We start from the raw sequence: 12,531 nt of genomic DNA, 5'->3' as shown, positions 1-12,531 counted from the left end.
GGTCCTTTTCACAATGGCGGGCAGTGACTAGTGGGGTACCGCAAGGCTCAGTGCTGGGACCATAGCTATTTACAATATATATTAATGATCTGGTGAGGGAATTGAAGGCAATATCTCCAAGTTTGCAGATGACACTAAGCTGGGGGGCAGTGTTAGCTGTGAGGAGGATGCTAGGAGACTGCAAGGTGACTTGGATAGGCATGGGTGAGTGGTCAAATGTTTGGCAGATGCAGTATAATGTGGATAAATGTGAGGTTATCCATTTTGGTGGCAAAAACAGGAAAGCAGACTATTATCTAAATGGTGGCCGATTAGGAAAAGGGGAGATGCAGCGAGACCTGGGTGTCATGGTACACCAGTCATTGAAAGTAGGCATGCAGGTGCAGCAGGCAGTGAAGAAAGCGAATGGTATGTTAGCTTTCATAGCAAAAGGATTTGAGTATAGGAGCAGGGAGGTTCTACTGCAGTTGTACAGGGTCTTGGTGAGACCACACCTGGAGTATTGCGTACAGTTTTGGTCTCCAAATCTGAGGAAGGACATTATTGCCATAGAGGGAGTGCAGAGAAGGTTCACCAGACTGATTCCTGGGATGTCAGGACTGTCTTATGAAGAAAGACTGGATAGACTTGGTTTATACTCTCTAGAATTTAGGAGATTGAGAGGGGATCTTATAGAAACTTACAAAATTCTTAAGGGGTTGGACAGGCTAGATGCAGGAAGATTGTTCCCGATGTTGGGGAAGTCCAGGACAAGGGGTCACAGCTTAAGGATAAGGGGGAAATCCTTTAAAACCGAGATGAGAAAAACTTTTTTCACACAGAGAGTGGTGAATCTCTGGAACTCTCTGCCACAGAGGGTAGTTGAGGCCAGTTCATTGGCTATATTTAAGAGGGAGTTAGATGTGGCCCTTGTGGCTAAGGGGATCAGAGGGTATGGAGAGAAGGCAGGTACGGGATACTGAGTTGGATGATCAGCCATGATCATATTGAATGGCGGTGCAGGCTCGAAGGGCCGAATGGCCTACTCCTGCACCTAATTTCTATGTTTCTATGTTTCTATTCTGACAGGGACCCGTTTATTCCTACTCTTTGTTTCCTGTCTGCCAACCAATTCTCTATCCATGTCAATATTCTACCCCTAATACCATGTGCTCTAATTTTTCCCACTAATCTCCTGTGTGGGACCTTATCAGAGGTTTTCTGAAAGTCCAGATACACTACATCCACTGGCTCTCCTTCATCCATTTTACTTATCACATCCTCAAAAAATTCCAGAAGATCAGTCAAGCAGGATTTCTCCTTCATAAATCCATGCGGACCTGGACCAATCCTTTTACTGTTATCCAAATGCGCCATTATTATTTCTTTAATAATTGACTCCAGCATCTTCCCCAATACCATGTCAGGTTAACTGGGGACTATGAAGGCTCCTTTCTTGAAAAATGGGATAACATTAGCTACCCTCCAATCCACAGGAACTGATCCTGAATCTATAGCACATTGGAAAATGATCACCAATACATCCACGATTTCTAGAGCCACCTCCTTGAGTACCCTGGGATGCAGACCATCAGGCCCTGGGGATTTATCAGCCTTCAGTCCAATCAGTCTACCCAATACTATTTCTCGCCTAATGCAATTTTTTTTTCAGTTCCTCTGTTTCCTAGATCCTCTGTCCTCCAGTACATCTGGGAGTTGTTTGTGTCTTCCTTAGTGATCTGTTCAACTCTTCTACCATTTATTTCCTTGTTCCCCATAACAATTTCACCTGTTTCTGCCCTCAAGGGACCCACATTTGTCTTTACTAATCTTTTTCTCTTAACATATCTAAAGAAGCTTTTACTATCTTTTTTTATATTCTTGGCCAGCTAACTTCCCTTGTCAGCCACAGTTGCCTCTTACTCCCCTTAGAATTTTTCTTCCTCTTTGGAATGAAATGATCCTGCATCTTCTGGATTATGTCCAGAAATTCCTGCCATTGCTGTTCCACCGTCATTCCTGCTAGGATCCTTTCCCAGTCAACCTTGATCAGCTCCTCTCTGAAGAAGCTCCTGGTCTGAAGAAGGGTCTCAACCCGAAACGTCACCTATTCCTTTGCTCCATAGATGCTGCCTCACCCGCTGAGTTTCTCCAGCATTTTTGTCTACCTTCAGCTCCTCTCTCATGCCTTCATAGTCCCCTTTGTTCAACTGCAACACTGACACTTCTGATTTAACCTTCTCCCTCTAAAGTTGCAGATTAAAACTTATATTATGGTCACTACCTCCTAGCCGTTTGTTTACTTTGAGTTCCCTTATTAAATCTGGTTTATTAGACAATACTAAATCCAGCATTGCCTTCTCTCTGGTAGGCTCCAGTACAAGCTGTTCTAAGAATCCATCTCGGATGCACTCTACAAACTCCCTTTCTTGGGGTCCAGAACCAACCTGATTTTCCCAGTCTGCCTGCATATTGAAATCTTCCATAACCACAGTGGTATTACCTGTGTACATGCCAATTTTAACTCCTGCTGTAAATTGCACCCTATATCCAGGCTACTGTTCGGAGGCCTGTAGAATAACTTCCATTAGTGTCTTCTTACCTTTACAATTCCTCAATTCTATCCACACCGACTCTACATTGTCAGCCCCTATGTCACCCCTCACAAGGGACTGAATTTCATCCCTCACCAACAGAGCTACCCCACCACCTCTGCCCACCTGCCTGTCCTTTCTATAGGACGTATAACCCTAAATATTCAGTTCCTAATCCAGATCCTCCTGCAGCCACGTCTCAGTAATCCCCACAATGTCATATCTACCAATCTCTAACTGAGCCTGAAGCTCATCCACTTTACTTCTTATACTTTACGCATTCATATATAATACTTTTAATCCATTACTCACCTCACCTTTCACATTGATTCATATTTCACTTGGCCATACTCTCCTATCCCTTCGTGAGCTTTCTGTCCCGTTAACTCTGGTGTCTTTCTTAACTTTTCCTATACCCTCTTTCCCTTTAACTCCATCCTTGTATTTCCAATTTGTCTTCTCCCCTCACTATTTAGTTTAAACCCACCCGTTCATCAAAGAAGTCCAGTAGATTCGTCAGGCAAGATATTCTCTTCACAAAACCATGCTGACAGGCCTATTTTATCGTGAACTTCCAAGTACTGCGTAACCTCATCCTTTCTAATTGACTCTATAATTGTTCTCCTGATCACGAGAGACATGCATTGTACACAGGAGATGCTTGAAGAATTGTATGAATCATCTCCGCGTAACGTGATATATTAGTTTAGTTTAGTTTAGAGATACAGCGCGGAAACATGCCCTTCCGCCAACCGTGTCCACACCAACCAGCGATCCCCGCACACTAACACTACCCTACACACCCTAGGGACAATTTACAATTTTACCGAAGCCAATTAACCTGCACACCTTTGGAGTGTGGGAGGAATCCAAAGAAAACCCACACGGTCACGGGGAGAATGTACAGACTCCGTACAGCCAAGCACCGGTAGTCAGGATTGAACCTGGTTCTCTGGCGCTGTAAGGCAGCAACTCTACCGCTGTGCCACCGTACCACCTACACGTTAATTCTCATTAATGGGAAGTGTCTCTATTTATATTTTTACAATCGTGTCACTAATTTTACGCTCCATAATTCCAATTATGCCTCGACATTTCTAACAAAATTTACACTATTGCTGAACAGAGTCATACGGTGCCGAAACAGGCCCTTCGGCCCAACTTGCCTACACCAATCATCCTATCCCATCTACACTAGTCCCACCTACCTGCATTTGCCCCATATCCCTCTAAACCTGTCCTATCCATGTACCTATCTAAATGCTTCTTAAACGTTGCAATAGTACCTGCCTCAACTACCTTCTCCGGCAGCTCGATCCATACACCCACCACCGTTTGTGTAAAAAGGTTACCCCACAGGTTCTTTTAAATCATTCCCCCCTCACCTATGTCCTCTGGTTCATGATTGCCCTACTCTGGGCAAAAGACTGTATGTTTACCTGATCAGCTAAACCTTGTGTTATGACCAAATACAAAACCAAGTGATCGAGTGAGTGAGCAGGCAAGCAGGCCATTCTGCCCATCACACCCATGCTGGCCACCCATCAATATTAGCCCCATCCTCTCTACTGTACACTTCTTAGGGTGTGTGGTAGACAGCTCATTGGCTGGTTGCATCATGGTTTGATTCGGCAATTGGAAAGCTCATGAATGAAGGAGATTACAAAAGTGATGGACACCCAGTCCATCATGGGCACTGACCTCCCTGCCATCAAAGGGATCAATAGGAGGTGCTGCCTTAAAAAGGCAGCCAGTATCATCACAGCCCCACATTGCCTTGGCCAGCCTATCATTTCACTCCTCCCAATGGGAAGAAGGTACAGGAGTCTGTAAACCGTCACCACCAGGTTCAAGAACATCCTCTTCCTCAACAACCATCAGGCTCTCGAACACTACAACACACTATCTAAACTATGAATGTTTTTTGGTTGTACTAAGGATTTAGTCTTTCTGTAGTAGTATTTCATGTTCATCAGTGATATGAGCAGAATTTGGCCATTCGGTCCATCAAGTCTACTATGCCATTCAATCATGGCCTATCTTTCCTTCTCAGCCCCGTTCTCCTGCCTACCTATAACCACTGACACCCGTACTAATCAATCTCTTCCTTAAAAATATCCATTGACTTGGCCCCCACAGCCTTCTGTGGCAATGAATTCCACATATTCACCACCCTGTGACTGAAGAAATTCCTCCTCATCTTCCTAAAGGAACGTCCTTTAATTCCGAGACTATGGCCTCTGGTCGTAGACTCTCCCACCAGTGGAAAGATCCTCTCCAAAGCCACTCTATCTCGGCCTGGGTATTTGGGTTTAATCATTTATTGATTTTGTTGTTGTTTTTAATATGTGATCTATGAGTATTGTGTTTTCAGTCTTGTTATGGTGCTGCAAGCAAGACTTTCATTGTTCTGTTGTCAATACATAAGAAAATAAAAAACTCTTGACACTTGACTCTGTACCAGCACTTGGCCCGTTGCCATGGCGATTCAAATACTCATCTAGATTGTGTGCTTGTGGACTCATTCCGAAACGTGTGGCAGTATCAGGAAGTGGGAACTGTTTCCATCAGAGCTCTGCTCCAATCATGAAAAAAATATAGCCTTTGCCCAGAGATCGTTCCAAGCCACTTTCTGCATTGAAATAGCACGGTGGGGTGGGGTGGGGTGGGGTGGGCCACCACCATACAAGAGTCAAGAGAGTCAAGAGTGTTTTATTGTCATATGTCCCTGATGGAACAATGAAATTCTGACTTGCAGCAGCACAACAGAATATTTAAACATAGTACACTGTAAACATTATAATAAACAAGAAAGAAAAGTTCTGTGTGTATATGTACATATACACACACACAGACACATATAGATATTCAGACGCACGCATATACACACACAAACACACACATATATATGCACACATAAACAGACATATACACACACAAACATACATATATATATAGACAATAGACAATAGATGCAGGAGTAGGCCATTCGGCCCTTCGAGCCAGCACCGCCAATATGATCATGGCTGATCATCCCCAATCAGTACCCCGTTCCTGCCTTCTCCCCATATCCCCTGACTCCACTATTTTTAAGAGCCCTATCTAGCTCTCTCTTGAAAGCATCCAGAGAACCTGCCTCCATCGCCCTCTGAGGCAGAGAATTCCACAGACTCACCACTCTCTGTGAGAAAAAGTATTTCCTCGTCTCCGTTCTAAATGGCTTAGAACTCCCCTAACCTGTCCAAGTCACCATGCATTCTCATAGCATCCTCCTCACAGTTCACACTGCAACCCAGCTTTGTGTCATATATATATATATATATATATATCTATACACACACACACACACACACACACACACACACACACACACACACACACACACACACACACACACACACACACACATATATATATATATATATATATACTGAAATGTACACACTAATATACGAGGCACTTCGGAGCCCTGCACAGTAAATGCGGAACTTAGTGGTGGAGGTGTGAAGAAGGTTTTGGTGCTGTCTCACAGCTCCAGATACTCACAGAAGGCTCCAGATCCATATTATTCAATCCTTATCTCTGGTGTTGTCTGTGTGGAGTTTCCATGTATCCCTGTAACCACATTGTTTTCCTCGGGTTTAGTTTAGTTTAGAGATACAGCACGGAAACAGGCCCTTTGGCTCACCGAGTCCGCACCGCCCAGAGATCCCCGCACATTAACACTACCCTACACACGCTAGGGACAATTTTCCATTTATACCAAATGATAAACCTACAAATCTGTACGTCTTTGGAGTGTGGGAGGAAACCAAAGATCTTGGTGAAAACCCACTCGCAGGGAGAATGTACAAACTCCGTACAGACAAGCACCCGTGGTCAGGATTGAACCCGGGTCTCTGGCGCTGTGAGGCAGCAACTCTACCACTGTGTCACCGCGCAGCTTCAGCTTCAGCCTCCTCATGCATTAAATGGATGTATAGACTGGAGGTTAACTGACCAGTTACCGAGGGTGTAGTTAATGTGTGGGGAGTGGGTAGATCAAAAGATGCCCTGGTTTGCTTGCTCTTGGGCCTGGCCAAGCTGGTAATTTGTGAGTCACAGTGCCAGGCAGACAAGGGCTCAGCCCCTTTACCGTGGTAAGATAGAGAGACTATGTACTGTCCACAGTCCCGGGACCGCTGGGCACCATGGGGGGAGGGGGGGAGGGAGGGGGGGGCGGGGAGGGGGGGCGGGGGGGGGGGGGGGGGGGTCACTGTATCCTGCATCGGGATTGTAATTTAGTAATTTGATGTTTAGTAGTTGTGGGTGTTTTAATGTTTGTTCTGTAAATATTATTATAAATAATTGAATAAATCTAATTTTGTAAAAACAAAAGTGTGTAGTTGAGTGGTAGAATGTGGAGAGGGTTGTGGAGAATATAATGGGGATAAATGAGGATGGGTGTTTGACCGTTGGCATCGACTCAGTGGGCTGCAGGGCATGTTTATGTGCTGTATGGCTCTGGATTATCATTTCTCAAGCACTGTGTTGTAAGCAATCAGGCAGCAAGTGTGGTAGGAGAAACAAACTTATCGCTTTGATTGCAAATGTGGTAAATATTCCCATGAAGGGTCTTCAAATTAATTGTTAAATCGGTTTCTCTCTCCGTAAATGTTGCCTGACTTTAGGTTTTAGAGATACTGCTCTGAAATAGGCCCTTCGGCCCACCGAGTCTGTGCTGCCCAGCAATCACCCCATACACTTGCACTATCCTATGCACTAGGGACAATATGCAATTTTTCCGAAGCCAGTTAACTTGCAAACCTGTCCGTCTTTGGAGTGTGGGAGGGAACCGGAGCACCCGGAGAAAACCCACGCGGAGTACAAACTCCGTACAGACAGCACCCATAGTCAGGATCGCACCCGGGTATCTGGCGCCGTTAGGCAACAACTCTACTGCTGCGCCACCGTGCCGTCCCTACCCTGCTGACTGTTTCAGGTATTTGCTGTTCCTAAATAATGACTTTTTAATGAAAGTAAACCCTGGACTGGTTGTACTCTGCGCAGTGTTGCACAATGAGCCTCAGGTTTGTTTGTAGAAATGAAGCAGATATCCGACACCACCTTTCACTGCCCCGTGATTTTCCAACACACTGCAACTGATGAAATACATTTTAATTACATTCACCCTCTTTGATTACAACCAACAGCATGGAAACAGGCCCTACGGCCCACCGAGTCCACGCCGACCATCGATCTCCCACTCACACTAGTTCTATGTTATCCCACTTTCTCATCCACTCCCCTACACACTATGGCCAATTTACAGAGGGCCGATTAACCTACAAACCCGCACGTATTTGGGATGTGGGAGAAAACCGGAGCACCCGGAGGTCCGTATGGAACCCGGATCTCTGACGCTGCAAGTTGTCACTAGCAATAAAGTAGAAGATAGACACAAAATGCTGGAGTAACTCAGCGGGACAGGCAGTATCTCTGGAGAGAAGGAATGGGTGGTTTTGGGTGGAGACCCTTCTTCAGACTTCACTGGTTCCCCTCCTCTTGGACTCCCCCCGGATGGCCTTCTACCCTCTTTAGACCTTTTTCTAACTGCCGGTGTGACATCAACCGTGTCAACATTTGCACACCACTTAGCTACTCTAACCTCTCCCCCTCTGAACCCACAACCATCTGCTCACTCTACAGCAATCCCGGCAAAAAATCCTCCCTACACAAAATAGAAAATAGGTCTATTCAGAGACAGATCCTGCAAATAATGTGATAGAACTGTAGGTGAGGGAAATCCCAAAACAGAAAATGCCGGAAACACCCAGCAGGTCAGGCAGCATCAGTGGGAGAGTAGGCTTGTTTAGAAGGATGAGGGGGTATCTTATAGAAACATATAAACTTATCAAGGAACTGGACAAGCTAGATGCAGGAAGAGGGTTCCCAATGTTGGGCGAGTCCAGAACCAGGGGCCACATTCTTAGAATAAAGGGGAGGTCATTTAAGACTGAGGTGAGAAAAAACTTTTGTGAATTTATGGAATTCCCTGCCACAGAGGGCAGTGGACGCCAAATCACTGGATGGATTTAAGAGAGTTAGATAGAACTCTAGGGGGTAATGGAATCAAGGGATATGGGGAGAAGGCAGGCACGGGTTATTGATAGGGGACCATCAGCCATGATCACAATGAATGGCGATGCTGGCTCGAAGGGCCGAATGGCCTCCTGCACCTATTTTCTATGTTTCTATGAAACAAGATGATCTGATAATGGGATTCCGATTTAAAACATTGTCTGGTCTCTGGTCTGAAGAAGGAGTTCGACCCATTCCTTTTCTCCAGAGATGCTGCCTGTTACTCCAGGAGTGACTCCAGCTTTTTGTGTCAATCTTCCCCTCTCCACAATGCTGCCTGAACCGCTGGGTATTCCCAGCAATTGCCAAACAACGTGTGCTGGTGATGTTGATTGAGAAATGAATGTTGGCTGCCTGGGGAAATTTCTCCTCATGTTTATTTGAAACAGAAACCCGTAGGTGCGGCAGCAGTTTAGGGTTTCATCCGTGAAATGCCACCTCCCACGGGTAATGCACTCCTGCCTGCCGTGCCCCGAGTGTGCGTTTTTGAGAAGGTCTCTGCCTTTCTGATCGGGGAGCCGGGGTGAAGGCGACGAGGGGTGGAAATAAGCAAGTGGGCGCTCTACGCTACCTACGTGCGGGAAATATAAGGTGCGGAATGCGAGAGTCTCGGTGAAACCCGCTGAAAGGAGAGGTGTGCTGGAGAGAAAAAGGTTGCGAGGAAAACCTGGAGGGGGCGGAGATGAAGGAGTGAGTCAAGTCGAGTGCCGGGCCAGTGGAATTCGCTCGGCTCTCGGCGCCACCTTCCTGGCAGTGTCCTCTCTCTTAGAGCAGAACAGGTTCCCCCAGTTCACTTGGAGCCGGAGATATGAGCAGAGAGGAGATCCATATGGAAATGTGGCGAACCAGGAAGGTAATGGAAACGTCCGAACATCCCGTTTGCAGATAAGATTGAGAGAGTCAGGTCGGAGAGATGAACCCAAGTCAGGTAGATGTTTGTGTAGGAAGCAACAGCAGGCGCTGGCTTACACCGAAGATAGACACAACATGCTGGAGTAACTATTTTGATCTGTCTTTTTTTTTTTTCACACCTCACATGTTCTTTGCACCCTTCCATATCTCTGGTTTCCCACTCTCCTGAATCTCAGTCTGAAGAAGGGTCTCGACCCGAAACGCCACTCATTCCTTCTGTCCAGAGATGCTGCCTGTCCCGTTGAGTTACTGCAGCATTTCGTGTGTATCTTCAGGTAGATGTGTGTATGGGACGCCAGTGCAACTTATTATGGGCGGATAGACACCACGGTGCAGAGAATGCCCTCGGACAGGGAAGGCAGACACTGTGAACGAGTTGTGGGGGCGACAACTGACCCGTCAACACGGTGGTTTATCGGCGATTGGACGCTGGGATAAACTGCTGGTGTTTATTTTTCCGTGTTGATCAATATTGCGACTTGTTTTCTGGCACCTGGTTAAGGAGCGGCGTGGGTGCAGAGGCAGGCGACAGTGCGAATGCAATCTCGCAGTTTGTTTAAAAAAAACACGAGGTGAAAGAGCGAAGCGTTGCGAGGCAGCTGCTTCCTAACACTTGTTTGTGCCGCGTCTTCGGATCAGAATTGAGTGACGAACACAAGTAAAACATCGCAATTGTCTCGTGTAGGAAGGAATTGCAGATGCTGGTTTAAACCGAAGATAGACGCATAATGCTGGATAACTCAGTGGGACAGGCAGCATCTCTGGATCATTCGGGTCGAGACCCTTCTTCAGCTCGCAGGCTTCTTCCCTCTTTTGATTCGCCTCGTTGTCTTTCTTAAACGAACAGAATAACTTGCAGACTGCAAGGGTTGAAGCAGTCTGAAGAAAGCTTTCGACCCGAAACATCACCTATTCCTTTTTCTCCAGAGATGCTGCCTGACCCGCTGAGTTACTCCAGCATTTTGTGTGTAACTTGGGTATAAACCAGCATCTGCAGTTCCTTCCTACACATAATCACTTGGAGGCATGCAGATGCCGGCGGGGACCCCAGAGAGGCGGGTTTGAAGCGTGGTTGCTGTTGAAACGCAAGGGACGCGTTTGGTAGTTAGTGAATCTCACAAACAGTCGCATAATAACCGCGCAGTCTTGTTCAGCGATGCGGTCTGAAGCGTAAACATAGACGGAGTGTTCCTCCAATCTCCCTCCCCCACAGACTGCTCCACGGACTAACTTGTGTAGGGAAGAACTGCAGATGCTGGTTTATACCAGAACATAGACGCTCAATGCTGGAGTAACTCAGAGGGTCAGGCAACATCTCTGGAGAAAAGGGGAATAGGTGACATTTCGGGTCTGAAGAAGGGTCTCGACCCGAAACCCCACCCATCCTTTTTCTCCAGAGATGCCTCTTCACCCGTTGAGTTACTCCAGCACTTACATAAATTCTAGGAGCAGAATTAAGCCATTCGGCCCATCGAGTGTGTGCCCATTAACTACAAGTCTATTCCGCCATTCAATAATGGCTGATCTATTTCCCCTCTCAACCCTATTCGCCCCATAACCACTAATCAATACACTTTGTGTCTATCCCTGGACTAACTTGCTGTCTCTGTTCCCTCTTTCCCTCCATTCTCCTCCATCTCTCTCCTTCCCTCCCTCTCTCTCTCCCCCCTTCCCTCCATATATATCTCTCTCTCCCTCTCTCTCAGTTCTGGGTCCGGCCTGCAACGTGAAGTCTATCTTTCCACAGATGCCGCCTCGTTAGTCCAACCTTTCTGGTTGTGTAGTAAACACGGAGCAGGAAGTAGACAGCACAGTCGCTCCACACAGTGTGGCGGGGGGTAGCTTTGTTCCCGCCGCGGGGCCTTGACTCTGAGGAGGGGAGGGTAGAGGGTGACTGGGCGGTGCCCCGTCCCAGGGGCTGCAGGTCGATAATCTGCAGTGGCCTGGTCTGGTTCATAGTTGAGACCCACTCGGTAGAGCCGCAGCCGACAACGTTAAGCGCAGTCTTGAGAGATAAAACCAACGTGAAGTTTAAATGGAGCGTGAAGTTCTGACATCCAGGCTCTTCCTAGTTAATCATTGGGTGATTTATTGTTTGGACTTTAGAGATACAGCGCGGAAACAGGCCCTTCGGCCCACCGAGCCCGTGCCAACCAGTACACTAACACTCCTATCCTACACACTAGGGACAATTTAATAATTTACCGAAGCCAATTAGCCAACAAACTTGTACGTATTTGGAGTGTGGGATGAAACCCGTGCAGGTCACGGGGTGGACGTACAGACAGCACCCGTAGTCAGGATCGAACCCGGGTCTCAGGCGCTGTGAGGCAGCAACTCCACCGCTGTGCCGCCCTTCCCAGCCGTTTGTTACTGAAACATTTAACCGTGAGTTATCACAATGAGATTTTCCAAACGCGGCCAGGTGTAGATCTTGCCCAGCATGGGCAAGTTGGGCCGAAGGGCCTGTTTCCGTGCAGTATGACCCTATGACTCCGAGTGTAGAAGGTCATTCAGCCCATTGCCTTCTCTTTTCCCAACGCCCCTCAAGTTTCTGCTCTGCCCATCCTTATGGCCAGTGAAAGATTCTGTAATAATTAACTGCAGGGATAATCTCACTACTGCTGTTTTCTTTTGTTTGTTAATCACGTCTTGTACTCACCCACCCAGCGATTCAATCACCTGTTGCCCCACCTATGGGCTGTTCTACACTGGCCACACCGGTCAGTTGACACACTATTCTGGTTTACCCGTAACTCCTCATCCCCATCTATCACAGCGACCTTTCACCCCCTTGTTTACAAAGCACTTCACCCTTTGCTCACTGATACCTCGGCCCCTATTTAGTTTATTGTCATGTGGACCGAGGTACAGTGAAAAACTTTTGTTGCCTGCTATCCAGTCAGATTCAATCTTTATTCAGATT

General features: G+C 46.8%; 1 protein-coding gene across 3 annotated transcripts in view; it reads left to right on the top strand.

Annotated features, from left to right (window-relative positions):
• tmcc3 (transmembrane and coiled-coil domain family 3) overlaps nt 1-12,531 on the top strand; it is a 120,914-nt gene that overhangs the window by 67,336 nt on the left and 41,047 nt on the right. Inside the window, exon 1 of one of the 3 annotated variants that reach the window (XM_033039386.1) lies at nt 9,167-9,546. The exons of 1 other annotated variant lie outside the window; for it this stretch is intronic. In XM_033039386.1, coding sequence (XP_032895277.1) covers nt 9,502-9,546 — 45 coding nt within the window. In that variant the 5' untranslated portion in view covers nt 9,167-9,501. Of the gene's footprint in view, nt 1-9,166; nt 9,622-12,531 lie in introns of those variants that run through there. One more of the 3 variants, XM_033039387.1, reaches the window with a different exon arrangement.

This window comes from Amblyraja radiata, chromosome 21 (genome assembly GCF_010909765.2).
Source record: "Amblyraja radiata isolate CabotCenter1 chromosome 21, sAmbRad1.1.pri, whole genome shotgun sequence".
Lineage (NCBI taxonomy): Eukaryota > Metazoa > Chordata > Chondrichthyes > Rajiformes > Rajidae > Amblyraja > Amblyraja radiata.
This window is presented reverse-complemented; position numbering and strand designations above follow the sequence as displayed.